We start from the raw sequence: 20,037 nt of genomic DNA on the forward strand, positions 1-20,037 counted from the left end.
TATTTATGAGAGACAGAGAGAGAGGGAGGGAGAGAGAGAGAGAGAGAATGGGCGCCCAGGGCTTCCAGCCACTGCAAACAAACTCCAGATGCAGGCACCACCATGTGCATCTGGCTTACATGGGACCTGGAGAATCAAACCTGGATCTTTAGGCTTCACAGGCAAGTGTTTTAACCACTAAGTCATCTCTCCAGCCCATCTTCTGGCTTTTATGTGGTATCTGGGAATGTGAACTCAGGTATCTAAGTTTACACCTCAAGTGCTTTTTCTATTGAGCCATCTCTTCAGCCCCCAAGAGCTTCACATTTTTCTTTTTTCCCCAGGTAGTCTCATTCTAGCTCAGGCTGACCTGGAATTCACTATGTAGTCTTAGGGTGGCTTTGAACTCACAGCAATCCTACCTCTCCCTCCCAAGTGCTGGAATTAAAGGCATGTGCCACCATGCCCAGCAAAAATATATTTTTAAATGGTCAAGTTCTCAAGTAATTATTGTTAATATTTTGGAAAGTACTGAAACTACAGCAAGTATGGACAGCAGGAAGCCAATTCTGTAGTTCTGTACTTAAGAAAGCTTTGGAGTCTATCTGAGATATAAATAGTCCTTATCTGTGTAGTTGTTTTTTTCTTTTTTAAGGATTTTTATACTATATTTTAAAACCCACAAAATAAAAAAGGGATCAATCAACATATATCTTGCAGTCCATCCAAGAGTCTCAGTATCCAATAGCCAGGAAGGCTGATGCCTCTTTCATTGCTCAGTCTGCAGTTCATTTAAGGAGAATCGGAGATGGCTCTAGTTCATAAACTCAGACTTGCTCTGCCAAATCCAAGACCCTGAATTTATCCAAATTGTAGATACATGCTTTTACCACCCGTCCACCAAAATACCTCCCGTTCAGATCCACAACAGCTTTAATTGCTGACTCAACTCTCTCAAATTCTAAAAATAATCGCACTGCTTCATCATCAGGGGCACCAGGAATTTCAAATATCACACATTTTCCAACTTTGCCATATTTTTCACATTCCTCCTTTGTTTCAACTTCCAAGTTTTCATCTACCTCTCTGGCACCAACCATGTTCCTTAGCAGGACCACTTTTGTAGGATACTTCAGTATTTTAGTTAGTGGATTTCAATCCGACTTCTTGGATGCATCCTGAGACTTGCCCTTCTCTGTGGCGCTGCCCACAATGAGCTTGCCACCCCACTTGCGGTCTTCTCCACCAACAGAGCTGTGCTCAGCCCCTGCTCCTGCTTGCCCAGGCCTGTGCGCTACCGTGCTGCCCATGTTAGCCAGGAATGAGTTGCTGGGCCCAGTTGGAGATCATGGTCTACCAGGTTCCTCATACACCGGTGGAGGAATAGCAGCTTTAGAAGACTGATTGAGGTCTTGAGTCTTCTTCATAGGAGAAATCATGGGGCAGCTCCATGTCTTTTGCTACAAGAGATGTAGGTGGGGCGATGGCAGCTCCCCCCATACTTCTTTTCCTTCTCTCGCTCATAATCTTCATCTTCATCAGAATCTGTGTCTGGTCGCCTTGAAAATCCGCTAGCTTCATGCCTGTCTTTACGTCTCTTTTTCCCTTTTATTTCCTTCTGCTTTTCCAGCTCCCACTGCTGCCTCTGTCGCTCTTCTCATTGGCACGTCACTACTTTTTCATAATCATTAGGAAACATAGGATCATACTTATTAGCTAAGGGAATCAGAACTTCCCCTGCAGAAAACCTGCTGGGAATGGGGTCCTTCAGCCCAGCTGCTATGTGTGGGGTTGTGTCCGCAATCTACTGGTCATCTGAGGAGCTACCTTGCTTTAGGTCAATGACTGGGGCAAGGACTGTACTTTGTTTTGTCCTTTGGTTCTTGGCTTGGGTGAGAGCCGCCTTTTTCATCTGCAGCTAGGACTGCAGGAGCTTGAAGTTTTTAGACCAGCCTTCAGTCTTGGAGTCTCTGGTTTCCACATAAGCCAGATGCACAAAGTGGCACATGTGTCTGGAGTTCATTTGCAGTAGCTAGAGGCCCTGGCAACCCATTCTCCTCAGTGTCTGCCTCTTTCTCTCAAATAAATAAATTTTTTTTTTTTAAAAAAGAGAAATCTAGATTTAGGAATTTGATGTACACCCAGTGTCTGATAACCTTCAGTTTTTGCAACCTGTGCATTACCTTCTGGCAGAAAACTAGAAAGGCCATCCCAGGTATATGAAAGCTGAATACAGGTGTGGTGGTTTGAATGTGAATGCTCTCCAGAGCCTCAGGTATTTTTTGTTTGTTTCCGACGTAGGGTCTCACTATATCCCAGGTTGACCTGGAATTCACTCTGTAGTCCCAGGCTAGCCTGCAACTCTCAGTTATCTAACTAAATCTGCCTCCCTAATGCTGGGATCAAAGGTGTGAACCACCACACTTGGCTAGCCTCATATTTTATTTATTTTCAAGGAGAAAGTAGAAAGAGGATGGGAGTGCTAGGGCCTCTTGCCATTGTAAATGAACTCCAGACATACCCACCACTTGGGCCAGCAGGCTTTGCAGGAAAGTGCCTTTAACCACTGAACTATTTCTCCAGCTCTGCGTATTTTACTTAAGCTTCCTACTTAAGTCTCCAGCTGGTGGAGTCTTGGGGAGGTGGAGCCTTGCTGTTGTAGGTGTATTTCTCCTGGTGGACCTTGGGAGTTGAGGAGTGCAGCGTTACTCTGTGTGTTGGAATCACTGCGGCTTGCTGTCCCCATATGTGGATGTATGATGAAGATGGTGCTTCCCTTGACCAAGAAACTTCACCTTCTAAATGTAAGCCTCTAAGCAATCTTTTCCTCCCTTAAGCTGTCTTTGGTCTGCTGAAGCTGTGAGAATAGGTGACTAACATGTATATGATATACCCATGGCAAAAAGCTCAACTCAAGCAGCAAGAAAGAGCGGTGTGTCTGTGGTCTTTAGTGGCCTAATTCTTCCACCATCTAAACTAGAGGGAGTGAGGGAGGAAGGGGGCGGGAGGGAAGGAGTGGGGAAGAGAATAGGAGGGAGGGAGAGAGAGGAGGGAAGAGAGAGAGAGACTGGGGAAAGAGGACTGCTGTACTTTAGGAGCCCAGGCTACGGGGTCTTGTGTTAAAAGAACTAATGAAAAAGGAGAAAGGCACAACCTTGCAGGCTCACAATGTGGAGCTTTTGGACTACACTTATGTGAGTAAGCGGTAGGGAAGTTTTATAAATAAACCTTACACCGTACTTCCCGAGGGGGGGGGGGAATCCACTACCCTCGAATCCCGGTTAGGCTTTCTAAAAGTGTGGACCACAGGCCCCCCGCCCCCCGAAACCGCATCCCGGCGATTAGCTCTTTTTAGTCGCAAACGTTCCGGGCCTTCACCTACCACCTCGGAATGCCGAGGGGCGTGTCCCCTAAGTCCCCACGCGGTAGGCGAGCTCGCAAGGTGGCCGCAGTCTTTTTGCGCGCTCAAATTTGAGCCGGGACCGGCCCCGCCCCCGCGCTCGGAGAGAGGCGGGGCGCCGTCTCGCCCAGCGGGCGGCCCCAGGCACGCAGCCTCGCGGCAGCCGCTCTCCAAATCTCGTGCGCATGCGCCCCGCGCCGCGGGCCTCGTCTCCCGTCTGCCCGCCCCTCCGCAGCGTCGCGCGCATGCGCGCCGCTCCCCGCCGCGGCCGCGCCTCCAGCTACCCTGGTTACGGTTGGTGTTTGCGAATTCTCCGCGGCACCTCTTTTCTATCCACCCCCCCCTCCCTCCGGCGACAACGCCTCGGGGCTCCAGCGGCAGCTGTGGCCGCGCGCGCCGGGGTCACGTGGGCCGAGGCTTTTTTTTTTTTTTTTCTTTTCCCCTCGCTCGTCCACGCCGACTGGAGGCTGCGGCGGCACGAGGGGGCTGCCGCGGGGCCGCCGCTCGCCCTCGCTCTCCGTCCCAGGGCCGGCGCGCGGAAAAGAAATAAAATAAAAATGGCGCAATGGGGGTAGCGGCCTCGGAACCTGAAGCGATGGGGCGCGCTGGTGGGGCGGTTTTCGAAGCCTCGTGACGCGGGCGCCGAGCCGTTCTCGGTCCCTGGACCTGGCGACCTCGGGCCGGTGCCCCTTAGGGGAGACCACGGACTCCGCGGGTCGCCGAGGGCCCCGCCGAGAGCCGGAGGGAATGGATGAACAGAGTGTGGAGGTGAGGGGACGGCGTGGAGGGCGGTGACTGGAGTCTGTCCACCCCCCACCCCACTCTGGGCGCCTGGCTCTCGCCCTCCGGGTCTTTGCGTCGGGATCCCCCATACCCGCAGCACTAGGCTGGCCTAGCGGCCGCGTTCACTCTGCAGCCTGAGCCCAGGTTTGTCTGGTCCTCACCGTTGCCCGCAGTCAGGTACGACGTGTTGGGCATTTTTCAGGGATGCCCCCGACACCTGGACTCATCCCCCCGCACCACCGGGGGTTGCAAAGTCAGTTTAGATTGCAAATTCATCGGATGATGGACGTGCCCTCTTTATCGCCAAGACTTGCGAGTTGGAGTGGAGCAACATTTCCATCTGCAGTGGTACATTTTGTAGGCCATATGCACATATGTATTACATAATATGTTATATACCATAGCTTCCGTACACACGCTCCCAACACCGACTCTTACTGCAGTATGGACTCTTTATATTTGACTCTTGTAAGATGATTTTACATGCTTGGGATAGTTTCATAAATTGTGGGAACATTAGAAAAAGGGATGCTTTTTGGATATAACTGCGAAATGATAGTTAAATTTTGGACTTTTTTTGTTTCTTCGAGGTAGGGTCTCGCGTTCTAGTCCAGGCTGATCTGGAATTCACTATGTGGTCTCACGGTGGCCTTGAACTTACAGCACCTACCTCTGCCTCCAGAGTGCTGACATTAAAAGCGTGCGCCCCCACGCCCGGGTAAATTTTGGGCTTTTGAAATATGAATACTCCAGCCTGCTTTGAAAAAGTAAGGGGTTACTGTGAGTCCTGTACTAGTTTTACCCAGTGCCCTTCTTGTGCTCCCAAACACCCAGCTAAGGAGTTATCTCACAGATCCTGGGCCACCATCCATAAGAATCATGAGTAATTTTCTCCTTAATTCCCTTTTTTTAAAATTTAATTTTATTTTTTCTCAATTTTTTAAAACATTTTCCATGGTTATAAAAAATATCCCACGGTAATATCCTTCTTCCACCCCCTCTCTTCCCCTTTGAAATTCCATTCTCCATCATATCCTCTCCCCATCTCAATAAGTCCTTAATTCTGACATTGATTTTATGAGGACTTAATTCTTCTGAAATTGAATGAAAGTAAATATTAGACTGTAAAATTAAATATACAATAATGGTAATTTATTTTTAGGTGTTTCCTTGTTTCAATTTGTTTTCAAAATAAATTCAGTAAAGACTTGCAAAAATAAATTGTTTCCCCATTTACAAACTTTTTATTCTTCCCATGGCATTGCAGAGGAACATCAAGATTTTAAGGGACAGAATGAGTCTAACAATCTCAAATAAGTAATTAGTTGGTTTCATCAGGACAGAAACTAAGATTTATCAATTCTGAATTATTTTCTCTCTAGACCAAAAATACACTGCTGCTAGTAAAAGTAACTTTGCTTTTTTGAGGTAGCGTCTCACTGTGGCCTCTGGCTTAGGCTGACCTGGAATTCACGAGGGTGGCCTTGAATTCACCGAGATCCTCCTACCTCTGCCTCCCAAGTGCTACGATTAAAGCCGTGTGCCACCACACCTGGCTTGTAAAGGTATCTTTTAAACTTACCTTTTATTTATTTTTAAAATATTTTTATTTGACAGAGAAAGAGGGAGAGAATGAGTGCACCAGGGCCTCCAGCCACTGCCAAGGAACTTCAGACCCATGTGCCCCCTTGTGCATCTGGCTTATGTGGGTCCTGGGAAATCAAACCTGGGTCCTTTGGCTTTCAGGAAAACACCTTAACCGCTAAGCCATCCCTCCAGCTGCACCTTTTATTTTTAAAAGGAACTTACCTTTGTGGAAATTGCAGAAAAAATAAAAAGTCTACCTACATGTGCATTCAGTTGTATAGTTTTTATTTCTTACTGTTACACAATATAGGTATTTTTCTATACCATTAAATCAAAGGGAAAGAGTTAAATTTCTGCATAATTCATGTGTAACTGCTATAAGTTGATCATTGGGTATTAGGGCTGTAGCCATATTCTGTTGTTGTTGTTTTCTTTTTTGTTTTTGTTTTTCTAGGTAGGGTCTCACTCTAGCTCAGGCTGACATGGAATTCACTATGTAGTCTCAGGGTGGCTTTAAACTCAGAGTAATCCTCCTAACTGCCTTACTAGTGCTGGGATTAAAAAAGGCATGTGCCATCATACCTGGCAATATTGTTGCCATTATTATTATTCATGCTTCTGAAAATATTTGTGCATAAAGTATCTGTATTTCATGTGTCCTTTAGAAGAGAGCTGTTGCTAAACTCAGGAAAAAAAGAGCCACATTTTTTCAGATGTTCTAACTAGTCAAGCCTTGATAGAGAATACAGTTAAAACATATTAATCCAAATAAGTGTAAATGTTGAGTGATTTCTTTTTACTTTGCTTTTTACTATGGTTTAGTAGTCTAATCTGGGAACCTTACCTTTTACTGTTTTCAGAGCATTGCTGAGGTTTTTCGATGTTTCATTTGTATGGAGAAATTGCGGGATGCTCGCCTGTGTCCTCATTGCTCCAAGCTTTGTTGTTTCAGTTGTATTAGGGTAAGTTGTAGTTCCTTTTTTATATGCATTGAGTTTAAATAATATAAGGCTTAAACCATTTTCCTTACTATCTTTTAAAATTTTTTATGTGTGCCTATTAAAAAATATATTTTTGTTTATTTATTTATTGTTTTTTTCAAAGTAGGATCTCACTCTAGCTCAGGCTGACCTGGAGTTTACTATGTAGTCTCAGGGTGGCCTTGAACTCATGGCAATTCACCTATCTCTGCCTCCAAAGTGCTGGGATTAAGGGTGCAAGGCACCACGCCCAGCTATTTTATTTATTTGAGAGAGAGAGGCAGAAGAGAGAGAGAATGGGCACACCAGGACCTCTTGGCACCACAAACAAACTCCAGAGGAATGCGCTACCTTGTGCATCTGGTTTACATGGATACTGGGGAATCATGTGAGTCCTTAGGCTTCTCAGACAAGTATTGTTGAGCCATTTGTCCAGGCCAGATCTGTGCCTTTTTAAAACATGTCTCTTAATTGGGTGTGATGGTGCACACCTTTAATCCGAGCACTTTGGAGGCAGAGGTAGGAGGATTGCCATGAGTTCAGGGCCACCCTGTGACTGCATAGTGAATTCCAGGTCAGCTTGGGCTGGAGTGAAACCCTACCTCAAAAAAAAACCACAGCTGGAGAGATGGCTTAACATCCAATGCACTTGCCTGTGAAACCAAAGGATCCAGGTTCTATTTCCCAATACCCATGTAAGCCAGATACACAAGGGGTGCTTGAGTCTGGAGTTTGTTTTCAGTGGCTACAGGCCCTAGCATGCCCATTATTTGTGTGTGTCCTTTCTGTCTCTTTCTCTGCTTGCAAATAAATAAATTAAATTAAAAATTGTTTTAAAAAAATCATGTCTCTTGGACTGGAGAGATGGCTTAATGGTTAAGGTGTTTGCGTGCATTGCCAGTGGACCACAGTTTGATTCCCCAGGACCCACGTAAACCAGATGCACAAGGGGGCGCATGTATCTGGAATTTGTTTGCAGTGGCTGGAGGCCCTGGCATACCCATTCTTTCTCTCTCTTTCTCCCAATAAATAAGTAAATAAATAACATGTCTCTTAAATAAAGGTGCCTTAGTATCCATCAATATGTATTTATACTATGAATATGAATAAAAGTTAGTGATAATGTCCAAGAAATGTCTGCAGTAAGGTAGGTGCTTCTGGAAACAGCTGGCTGAAATTTTACTTTATACTTTTTTTTTGTTAGGTTGTTTTTGTTTATTTAAAAATTTTGTTTTTGTTTATTTTTACTTTTTATTTGAGAATGACAGACAGAGAGAAAGGCAGAGAGAGAGAATGGGTGTGCCAGGGCCTCCAGCCACCGCAGATGAACTCCAGATGCGTGTGCCCCCTTGTGCATCTGGCTAACGTGGGTCCTGGGGAATCGAGCCTCGAACGAGGGTCCTTAGGCTTCACGGGCAAGTGCTTAACCAATAAGTCATCTCTCCAGCCCTATTTTTTATTTTTTGAGGTAAGGTCTCGCTGTAATTCCAGGCTGGCCTCAAATTCATGGTGATCCACCTTACCTTTGCCTCCTGAGTGCTAGGATAAAAGGAGTACACCACCATGCCTGACCTATTTATATGTTTATAATCATTACAAACTTAGCTAACACTTGTGTTTCCTGCATTATGCTTATGATAATCTCATAAATGAGGGTGTACCTTTAAGAACATTAAATCTGAAGGAATCGACTGTAGTGTTTATACTGAAATATATATGCTACCATAAAGAAATACTAAAAAATGTTTGACTCCAGAAGAGAAAGAATACACATTTTTTGGAAGGGTGGTACATAGAGGAAGGGTCTCACTCTAGCTGAGGCTGACCTGGAACCCACTGTAGTCCCAACTGGCCTTGAACTCGCAGCGATGCTCTTACCTCTGCCTCCCAAATGGCGAGATCAAAGGTGTTTGCTACCATGACCAGGTGTAATTTAAAAAAAAATTTATTTGTTTATTAGAGACTGGGGGAGGGGAGAGAATGGGCACTCCAGGGCCACTAGCCACTGCTAGTCCAGAATGGCCAACAACTCATGTTATGTAGCTGAATTCTATGACCTGAACTTCTGATTTCTGATCCTCCTGTTCCTACTTCCTAGTGTGCTGAAGGCATAGATGTTTGCCACCGTGTCTGGTTTATGCAGTGCTGGGGCTTGAACCTTGGACTCCAGTGTGCTAGGCGAGCGTTCTGCTACTCTGCTGACTGAAATACATCCCCAGCCCAAAATGAGTGTTTTTATGTAGCTCTGTAGTTCCAGGCTCGTCTTAAACTCACAGCTATCCTCCTGCCTCTGCTTCCCAAGTGCCAGGCTTTTATGGCTTATTTTATTTTTAACTTTCACTGACAGCCTCTATACATGTCGACAGTATACCATATCAAAATTTCTTACTACTACCCTCCCTTTTCCCTTCTCCCCTATATATACCTTTTCTCCTGAATCACTTCTTTCCAACTAGTCTCTCTATTTTGATGTCATTGTTTTCCCCTCCTATTATGCAGGTTGTGTGTACGTAGCGTCAGCCACTGTGAGGTGTTGAATACCATGGCCACTTTGTGTCTGGAAGACAGTGTTGCAGAGCATTCCTTCCCTTCCTATGGCTCTTACATTCTTTTCTGTCACATCTTCTGCAGTGGTCCCTGAGCTTTGGAAGATGTGGCAGAGATGTCTCACTTAGGGCTGAACACTGTTGTCACTTCTCAGAGAGATGGGTCAGTGGTTAAGGCACTTGTCTGCAAAGCCTAACAACCTGGGTTTGATTCCCCAGTACCCACCTAAAGTCAGATGCACAAAGTGATGCATGCATCTGGAGGTTGGTTTGCAGCAGCTGTAGGCCTCCACGTACCCATTGTTTCTCTGTCTCTTTGTCTCTCTGGTTGCAAATAAATAAAAATTTTTTTAAAATACTGGTTTGGGTCGGGTATGGTTGTGTATTCCTTTAATCTCAGCACTCAGGAGGCAGAGGTAGGAGGATTGCCATGAATTCGAGGATGGCCTGAGACTACATAGTGAATTCTAGGTCAGCCTGGGCTAGAGTGAGACCCTACCTCAAAAAACTATTAAAAAAAAAAAAACCTATTAAAAAAAAAAAAAACTGGTTTGGCCTAGGGAGATGGCTCAGCCATGCTTGGCTGCAAAGTCTGTGACCCAGGTTTGATGCCCCAGTACCCATATAGGGCTAGATGACAAAATTGGTACATGCATCTGCAGTTTGTTTGCAGTGGCTAGAAGCCCTGGCACACCCATTTTCTTTCTCTCGCTTGCAAGTAAACCAAAATACTTAAGAAACTGGACTGGAAAGATTGTTTAGCAGTTAAGCACTTATCTGTGAATCCTAAAGACCCCAGTTTGAGGCTTGATTCCCCAGTGCCCATGTAAGCTAGATGTACAAGGTGGTGCATGTGTATAAAGAAAGCACTTCGTGAGCACAGCTTGCTTTGGCCAGGCACTCAAAAGATGATTTGCAATGGCATCCACTTACTTCCATGGAGATTAATTTCTAAGTTTTTATTTATTTGGTTGTTATTGCGTAGGTTTTTTTTTTTTTAATATTTAATGGCTGGGAGATGGCTTAGCAGTTAAGGCCCTTGCCTGCAGAGCTTAAGGCCCAGGTTCAATTCCCCAATACCCACATAAGCCGGATGCACATGGTGGTGCATGACCATCAAGATTTATAAGCAAGTGAGTCATCTCTCCAGCTCTGCATTGTTGTTGTTTTTTTAATATTTGATTTTTATTTATTTATTTGACAGTAAGGAAGAAAGAGATAATGGCACAGCAGGGCCAACAGCCACTGCAAACAACACCAGATGCATGTGCCACCTTTACATTTTGCTTACGTGGGTCTTGGGGATTTGAGCTGTGGTTCTTTGGCTTTTCAGGCAAAGCACCTTAACCTGTAAGCTATTTCTCCAGCCCTGCATCAGGTTTTTTTTTTTTTTTTTAATATTTTTTTTAAATTTTTTTATTTTTTTATTTGAGAGTGACAGACACAGAGAGAAAGACAGATAGAGGGAGAGAGAGAGAATGGGCGCGCCAGGGCTTCCAGCCTCTGCAAACGAACTCCAGACGCGTGCGCCCCCTTGTGCATCTGGCTAATGTGGGACCCGGGGAACCGAGCCTCGACCCGGGGTCCTTAGGCTTCACAGGCAAGCGCTTAACCGCTAAGCCATCTCTCCAGCCCTGCATCAGGTTTTTGAGAGAAGGTCTTTCTGGGTAGTCTCAAATGTGATATGTAATTCAGGCTGGACTTGATCTTATGGTGACCCTCCTGCCTCTCTGCCTTCAGTCCCATGCCTGTAATTATAGCCATATTCCTAGCTCTAGTAGTAATTTAAGATGAAATTCATAATTTGGGGGTTCATAGAAACATCGTCTTCTAAAATCTTTGTATAGCTCTGAAGAAACCAAAGTTACTAGGTTTTTACATTACTCAATCAGTAAGCCCTTATAAGACTTCTGTGGTATTATAAGCCTGTTATCCAGCACTTGAGAGTTCGAGGTTGAAGTACAGCTGCAAATTTGAGGAAACCTGGATTACATCTCGAGACTGCTTCAAAACACTAGGGGGAAAAATCCCAAATACCTTAGGTTATTATTCTATTTTATTTTTTGGTTTTTCAAGGTAGGGTTTCACTCTAGCCCATGTTCCCCTGAAATTCACATGTAGTCTTGGGGTGGCCTTGAACTCACAGTGATCCTTCTATCTGCCTACTATGTGCTGGGATTAAAGGCATGTGCCACCACACTCTGTTTCAAAGTTATATTTCCTACTCATATGTTAGGTGTGATTTGTATGTCCCTAATAGATATGCCACATAGTTTGCTTTTCAGAAAGGAAATATTGATACCTTAAACTTTCTCAGTGATTTTGTAGTTAATCAAAAGTCACTTTCTTTGAGTAACTTATTTTGATGGGTGATGGTACTATTATTATTATTATTATTATTATTATTATTATTTTTGGTTTCTCAAGGTAGGGTCTCACTCTAGCTCAGGCTGACCTGGAATGCACTATGTAGTCTCAGTGTGGCCTTGAATTCATGGTGATCTTCCAAACTCTGCCTCCAGAGCGTTGGGATTAAAGGTGTGCGCCACCATGCCCAGCTGATGGTATTATTTTTGTGAGGATTACATCATCTTTGTGATACTTACTTAGATAGGCCTAGACTCACTAACTTTCTTTTTTTTTAATTTTTTTTTTTATTTTTAATTTTTGTTTACTTATTTAAGAGTGACAGGCAGAGAAAGAGGCAGATAGAGACAGACAGAGAATGGGCGCGCCAGGGCTTCCAGCCACTGCAAACGAACTCCAGATGCGTGCGCCCCCTTGTGCATCTGGCTAACGTGGGACCTGGGGAACCGAGCCTCGAACCAGGGTCCTTAGGCTTCACAGGCAAGCGCTTAACCGCTAAGCCATCTCTCCAGCCCTTTCTTTTATTTTTGTTAATTTTATTTACTTATTTGAGAGTGACAGACAGAGAGAGAAAGAGGCAGATAGAGAGAAGGAGAGAGAATGGGTGTGCCAGGTCCTCCAGCTATTGCAAACAAACTCCAGACACGTGCGCCCCCCTTGTGCATCTGGCTAACGTGGGTCCTGGGGAATCGAGCCTCGGACCTGGGTCCTTAGGCTTCACAGGCAAGTGCTTAACCGCTAAGTCATCTCTCCAGGCCCTCACTAACTTTATGGGAACTATTTTGAGATAATTTGTTTCTTTTAGTCTCTTCCTGTCTGGCTGCTAATAGGAAAGAGAATAGATTGCTTGTTAATTTCTATATCTCTAAGATTTAGACACCAGAGAGCTACTCATTAAATTTGGTTTAAAATTATTAGATATATACAAATAAAAGTAATAGTGTTTTTATAATAAAAATCTTAATTATTTTTCCTCCTTAGCGCTGGCTGACAGAGCAGAGAGCTCAGTGTCCTCATTGCCGGTAAGTGTTTTGTTTTCTGTAGTTGGAAAATAGAATGACCCCTAAGACTGATAAAACTAAGTTTCTTTTCTGTAATTGATTACATTTCTGTTCTTTATGAGGTCATTGAATAGAAACTAAACAGTTGAATCTAGAAAAAAATGCAGAAACTGACTTAAATTTCTGTCAGATGTATTTTACATTTTTTAAAAATTCTTTTTCTTAGCCGGGCGTGGTGGCGCATGCCTTTAATCCCAGCACTTGGGAGGCAGAGGTAGGAGGATTGCCATGAGTTCAAGGCCACCCTGAGATGACAGAGTTAATTCCAGGTCAGCCTGGACCAGAGTGAGACACTACCTCGAAAAACCAAAAAAAAAAAAAAAAAAATCTTTCATTTATTTATGAGGGTAGGATATGAATGGGTGTGCTAGGGCCTCTAACCACTGAAAACAAATTCCGGATACATGTGCCACCTTGTGCATCTGGCTTATGTGGATACTGAGGAATTGAACCTGTGTTCTTTGGCTTTGCAAGCAAGTGCATTAACCATTTAAGCCATCTCTCCAGCCCCAATGATAACTTTTTCTTAAGGTGGGGGGTGTTGCAAGGTAGTGTTGTGCTCTAACCCAGGCTGACTTGGAATTCCCTGTGTAATCTCAGGATAGCCTCAAACTCACAGCAGTGGTCCTACCTCTGTCTCCTGAGTGCTGGGATTAAAGGTGTGTACCACCACAACCAGCTAATGATAAATTTTTGTCTGTAAATTTTTCAACTTTGATTTACTATGTGTGTGTGTGTATTTTTTTCTTCATTTTCTGAAGTGTGGTCTCATGCTAGCTCAGGCGAACCTGGAATTTACCATGTAGTCTAAGGGTGGACTTGAACTCACGGTCATCCTCCTACCTCTGCCTCCCAAGTGCTGGGATTAAAGGCGTGCATCACCATGCCTAGCTAGATTTCCTTTTATAATTTAAACAAAAATGTGGACTATGGAGATGGTTGAGTAGATAAAGCGCTCCCTGCATAAGCATTTGGACCTGAGTGTTAATCCCCTTACACTGTATAAAAGACCAGAATCAAACCACCACAGGTCTAAATACCAAAGTGCCATCTTGTGCCCAGTTTTGATCTTGTTTACTGTTTAAAAAATACCTGTGGGGCTGGAGAGATGGCTTAGTGGTTAAGTACTTGCCTGCAAAGCTAAAGGACCCAGGTTTGATTCCTCAGGACCCACGTAAACCAGATATACAAGGTGGCACATGTGTCTGGAGTTCATCTGCAGTGGCTGGAGGCCCTGGCATGCATATTCTCTCATTTTCTTTCTATCTGCCTCTCTCTCTCAAATAAATAAATAAAAATAAAAGTATATTTAAAAAAATGCCAGGCATCTTTGAATGAGCCTGTAATCATAGTACTGGGCAGGAGAGACATGAGAATCCCTGAGGCTTGTTGGTTAGCTGGTATAGTCAAATATGTGAGCTATAAGTTGAGCTAGAGACCCTGTCTCAATAAATGAGATGCAGAAGGATTGAGTAAGACACCTCACATTGATCCCTGGCCTCCACCTGTACACTGGCAATGTGTGTCCACACATAGGAACATGTGCGTGTATACTACACACATATTACAAAAATGTAAACTGGGTGTGGAGTTCACATCTGTAATGCCATTACTGAGGAGCAAAGGCAGGAGAATTGCCATGAGTTTGAGGCCAGCCTGTGCTATTTGGTAAGCTCATTTGATGCTCCTTCCCCCACCTGCATGGTAGGGTCTCATTCTAGCTCAGGCTGACCTGGAATTCATAGTGATCCTCCTACCTTCAGCCTCCTAAGGACATATGCCACAGCCTGTTTGCTTTTGTTGTTGTTGTTTTGATTTGTTGTGTTTTGTTTTTCTAGAGAGGGTCTTGCTCTAGGCCTGGCTGACCTGGAACTCAGCAATCCTACCTCTGCTTCCCCAGTGCTGTGATTAAAGGTGTGTTCCACCATACTTGGCTCTAATTGCTTTTTAAAATGTAAGTAAATTAGTTTGCATGGTGTGTGTGTGTGTGTGTGTGTGTGTGTGTGTGTGTGTGTGTACACTAGGGTCTCTTGCTGCTGTAAATGAACACCAGCCACTGCCCACCTTTTTTTTTTTAATTTTCGTTATTTTTGAGGTAGGGTCTCCCTCTAGTCCAGGCTGACCTGGAATTCACTATGTATTCTCCGGGTGGCCTTGAACTCATGGAGCTTCTCCTACCCCTGCTTCTTGAGTGCTGGGATTAAAGGTATGTGCTACTACGCCTAGCTTCACTGGCTACTTTCTATGCTTGGTTTTATCCTAGGCTGGCCGGCTTTGTGAGCAAATATTTTTAACTGCTGTGCCGCCTCCTTAGCCCCTTGGCCCTTGCTTTTTTTTTTTTTTTTTTTTTTCTTTATTTTTCTTTCTTTATTTATTTGAAGGTAACAGAGAGTGAAAGAGGCAGAGAGAGAGAAACAGAGAATGGGCGTGCCAGGGCCTCCAGCTACTGCAAATGAACTCCAGATGCATGTGCCACCTTGTGTATTTGGCTTATGGGTCCTGGGAAATTGAGCTTTGAACCAGGGTCCTTAGGCTTCACAGGCAAGTGCTTAGCCATTAAGCCATCTCTCCAGCCCGGCCTTTGCTTTTTAAAAATATTTTATTTACAGGGTAAGAGAGAAAATGAGATGAATGGGTATGCCAGGGCCTTTAGCCACTGCAAACAAACTCCAGATGCATGCACCCCACTTTGGGCATGTGGCTTTACATGAATACTGGAGAACTGAACCCAGGTAGTTAGGTATTGTAGGCAAGCACCTTCACCACTGAGCCATCTCTCCAACCTCTTTCTATTTTTAAATATAAAAGTGATGGGTATCACTAGGTTTGGTAGTTGCTATGAGTTTGAGGCCAGATTGTGTTTTAGAGTGAGTTCAGGTCAGCCTGGGCTGCAGTGAGACTCTGCCTCAAAAAAATACATGATGAAGCCCGGCATGGTGGCACATGCCTTTAATCCTAGTACTCAGGGCAGAGGTAGGAGGATCTCTGTGAATTTTAGGCCACTCTAAGACTACACAATGAATTCTAGGTCAGCTTGAGCTAGATGAGACTGTAGCTTGAGCTAGATGAGACTGTAGCTTGAGCTAGATGAGACTGTAGCTTGAGCTAGATGAGACTGTAGCTTGAGCTAGATGAGACTGTAGCTTGAGCTAGATGAGACTGTAGCTTGAGCTAGATGAGACTGTACCTCAACCAACCAAAAAAAAAAAAAAGTTGGATTTATTTCCTTGATGGTATGGGTACATAAGTCATTTTAAAATGTGGTTGGAAGCTGGGTGTGGTGGCAGATGCCTTTAATTCTACCACTCGGGAGGCAGAGGTAGGAGGATCACTGTGAGTTCGAGGCCACCCTGAGATTCCATAGTAAATTCCAGGTCAGCCTGGGCTAGAAGGAGACCCTACCTTGAAAAAAAAATGTGGTTGGGTTGGGCATGGTAGTACATGCCTTTAATCTCAGCACTCAGGAGGCAAAGGTAGGAGGATCACTGAGTTTAAGGACACTCTGAGACTCCATGCTGAATTCCAGGTCAGCCTGGAAGAGAGTGAGACTCTGCCTTGAAAAACCAAAGAAGAAAGAAGTGGTTGACCAATCATCTTCTTTTAAAAAAAAAACCAAAAAACAGAATTTTATTTATTTGAGATAGAGAGAGACAGATGCAAGAGAGACAGAGAATGGGCACACCAGGGCTCCTAGTCAAATGAACTCCAAATGCATGTGCCACCTTGTGCATCTGACTTACATGGGTCCTGGGGAATTGAACCTGGGTCCTTTGGCTTCACAGGCAAATGTCTTAACTGCTAAGCCATCTCTAGCCTCTTTACTTGATTTATGTCCTCCCCCCCACCCCTTATTTTATTGTCGGGCTGGCCTTGAATTTATAGAAATCTTACCTAGGCCTCACAAGTTGTAAGATTAAAGGAGTGCATGACCATGCCAGCAATTTATGTCTATTCATATTTTTTATTTAATTTTTTAAATATATTTTTAATATATTTTTTATTTAATTTTTTTGGGGAAGCAATACCAACAGGCTGGCTTTTAAAAAAACTCTTTAAAAATATTTTTTTGTTTTGTTTTGTTTTTTGTTTTTCGAGGTAGGGTCTCACTCTAGCTGACCTGGCTGACCTGGAATTCACTATGGAGTCTCAGGGTGGCCTCGAACTCACAGCGATCCTCCTACCTCTGCCTCCCAAGTGCTGGGATTAAAGGCGTGTGCCACCACGCCCGGCTTAAAAATATTTTTATTTATTTATTGAGAGAGAGAGGGGGAGAGAGAAAGAGGTAGATAAAGAGAATGGGTACGTCATGGCTTCCAGCCACTGCAAACAAACTCCAGATGCATGTGCCCCCTTGTGTTTACATGGATCCTTTGGCTTTGCAGACAAGTGCCTTAACTGTTGAGCCATCTATTCAGCCCTTAAACTTCTTTTGACTGATACCTTCCATAATTACAGACAATAAAACATCCCCTTCACAAATCTACTCTATCATATTCCCTCCCTCTCTCAATTAGTCTCTCTTTTCTTTTGATGTCATCATCTTTTCTTCCTATTATGCTATGAAGATAGTGCTAGGCATTGTGAGGTCATGGATATCAAGGTCAATTTCTGTCTCAAGGGTTGCATTGTAAATAGTCCTACCCTTCCTTTGGCTTTTACATTATTTCTGCCATCTCAATGTACCTTGTGGCTTTTTTTTTTTTTTTAATGGGAGTAAGAGAGAGAATTGATGTGCCAGGTACTCTAGCCACTGCAATTGAACTCTAGACATGAGAGCCAGCCTTTTGTGTATGTGCGATCTTGCGCATGTGTCACCTTGTACATCTGGCTTATGTGGGATCTGGAGAGTCAAACATGGATCCTTAGGCTTCACAGGCAAGTGCATTAACTGCTAAGCTGTCTCCAACTGATTTATTCCATGTTAAGAGGGACTTAGGTTGCTTCCATTTCTTGTCATTTTAGGTCTTGTTGCAGTCAGGTCATTGCTGCCAGAAAACACTTCACCAAGACCAACTTGTGGGGGAAAAAAGGGTTTATTTTGGCTTACAGACTTGAGAGTATGCTCTATCATGGCAGGGGAAAACAATGGCATGAGCAGAGGGTGGGCATCATTTCCCTGGCCAACATCAGGTAGATAATAGCAACAGAGAGTATATAAAACACTGCCAATGGGACACTGGCTATAATACCCACAAGCCTGCCCCCAATAATACACTGACTGCAGGAGATGTTAATTCCCAAATCTCCATCAGCTGGGAACCTAACATTCAGAACACCTAAGTTTATGGGGGACACCTGAATTAAACCACCACATCCTGTCCCTGACCCCCATAAACTGATAACCATACGTGATATAAAATACAATGCATTCAGTCCCTTTAAAAGTCCCCACTGTTTTTATCAATCCTAATGATGTTCAAACTTCCCGTATTCCAAGGTCTTTTTTCTTGGTTTTTCGAGGTAGGGTCTCACTGTAGCCCAGGCTGACCTGGGTTTTACTATGTAGTCTCAGGGTGGCCTTGAACTCATGGCAATCTGCCTCCTGAGTGCTGGGATTAAGGTGTGCAACGCCATGCCCAGCTTCTCTTTCTCCCAAGGTCTTTTTTTAAAATTTAATATAATTTAATTTATTATCTTTTCACAATTTTTTTTTAATTTTTATTAACATTTTCCATGATTATAAAATATATCCCATGGTAATACCCTCCCCCCCCGCACTTTCCCCTTTGAAATTCCATTCTCCATCATATTACCTCCCCATCTCAATCATTCTACTTACATATATACAATACCAACCTATTAAGTACCCTCCTCCCTTCCTTTCTCTTCCCTTTATGTCTCCTTTTTAACTTACTGACCTCTGCTACTAAGTATTTTCCTTCTCACACAGAAGCCCAATCAACTGTAGCTAGGACCCACATTTGAAGAAGAACATGTGGCACTTGGCTTTCTGGGCCAGGGTTATCTCACTTAGTATCTCCCAAGGTCTTTTAACTGAGTCATAATACAAAAAAAAAACAAAAACCCCAAACCCATAATGGCACAAAATAAAGATTCACCCTACAGAAATGCAGATTAAAACTACATTGAGATTCCATCTCACTCCTGTCAGATTGGCCACCATCATGAAAACAAATGATCATAAATGTTGGCGGGGATGTGGAAAAAAAGGAACCCTTCTGCACTGCTGGTGGGAATGCAATCTGGTCCAGCCATTGTGGAAAACAGTGTGGAGGTTCCTAAAGCAGCTAGAGATTGATCTACCATATGACCCAGCTATAGCAATCCTAGGCATATATCCAAAGGACTCATCTCATTTCCTTAGAAGTACATGCTCAACCATGTTTATTGCTGCTCAATTTATAATAGCTGGGAAATGGAACCAGCCTAGATGTCCCTCAACAGATGAGTGGATAATGAAGATGTGGTACATTTATACAATGGAGTTCTACTCAGCGGTAAAGAAAAATGAAGTTATGAAATTTGCAGAAAAATGGATGGACCTGGAAAGTATTATACTAAGTCAGGTAACCCAGGCCCAGAAAGCCAAGCGCCACATGTTCTCTCTCATATGGGGATCCTAGCTACAGATGACTGGGCTTCTGTGTGAGAATGAAAATACTTAGTAGCAGAGGCCAGTAAGTTGAAAAGGAGACATAAAGGGTGGAGAAAGGAAGGGAGGAGGATACTTAATAGGTTGATATTGTATATATGTAATTACAATGATTGTAATGGGGAGGTAATATGATTGAGAATGGAATTTCAAACGGGAAAGTGTGGGGGAGGGGAGGGAGGGAATTACCATGGGATATATTTTATAATCATGGAAAATGTTAATAAAAATTAAAAAAAAAAAAAAGATTCACCCTACAAAAGATGGCATTGAGCATAGCAAGGAAATACTGAACAAATAAAAGATTTAAACAGGGCAAACATCAAACTCTGTAGCTCCAAGTCCAGCAACTCTAGTCAATGATAAGTCTCCCTGTCCAATAATTCTAACCAGCAACAAAATCTCTGGAGTTCTAATTCTGCCCCTCCAGTTAGGCTACTCAGTCCTAGAAAACTTCATCTGGGGCCAGCAGCTCTTCTTGGCAGCTGTCTCGTGGTCCCAGCATCTCCACTGGGTCCCCATTGCAAGCCATGGTTCATCCTCATGGCTCTATCTGGTCTCTGTGCAGGCATCCAACCTGCTTCACACTGCCCATGGCTGTTTCCAGAACACAAGACTGTGTTTGCAAACTCAGTGACCCTCTCCTGCATTTCTTATACTCCATAATACCAGGTGGGGTGCCAATTTGTTAATCCAGGGGTGGGGGAATAAAGCAGACTGA

The 20,037-nt window shown here is 43.8% G+C and overlaps 1 protein-coding gene and 1 pseudogene across 3 annotated transcripts in view; one reads left to right on the plus strand and one right to left on the minus strand.

The window, feature by feature from the left end:
* Positions 1 to 806: 806 nt before the first annotated feature.
* On the minus strand, positions 807 to 1,963 carry LOC101612681 (annotated as a pseudogene).
* Positions 1,964 to 3,867: 1,904 nt separating this feature from the next.
* Positions 3,868 to 20,037, plus strand: part of Trim37 (tripartite motif containing 37) — a 171,476-nt gene continuing 155,306 nt past the window's right edge. The window contains exons 1-3 of one of the 3 annotated variants that reach the window (XM_045159189.1): positions 3,868 to 4,147; positions 6,610 to 6,711; positions 12,624 to 12,664. In XM_045159189.1, the coding sequence (XP_045015124.1) occupies positions 4,127 to 4,147; positions 6,610 to 6,711; positions 12,624 to 12,664 (164 nt within the window). In that variant the 5' untranslated portion in view covers positions 3,868 to 4,126. The remainder of the gene's footprint in view (positions 4,148 to 6,609; positions 6,712 to 12,623; positions 12,665 to 20,037) is intronic. The other 2 variants (XM_004664517.3, XM_045159191.1) reach the window with 2 other exon arrangements.

Source organism: Jaculus jaculus, chromosome 9 (assembly GCF_020740685.1).
Source record: "Jaculus jaculus isolate mJacJac1 chromosome 9, mJacJac1.mat.Y.cur, whole genome shotgun sequence".
Lineage (NCBI taxonomy): Eukaryota > Metazoa > Chordata > Mammalia > Rodentia > Dipodidae > Jaculus > Jaculus jaculus.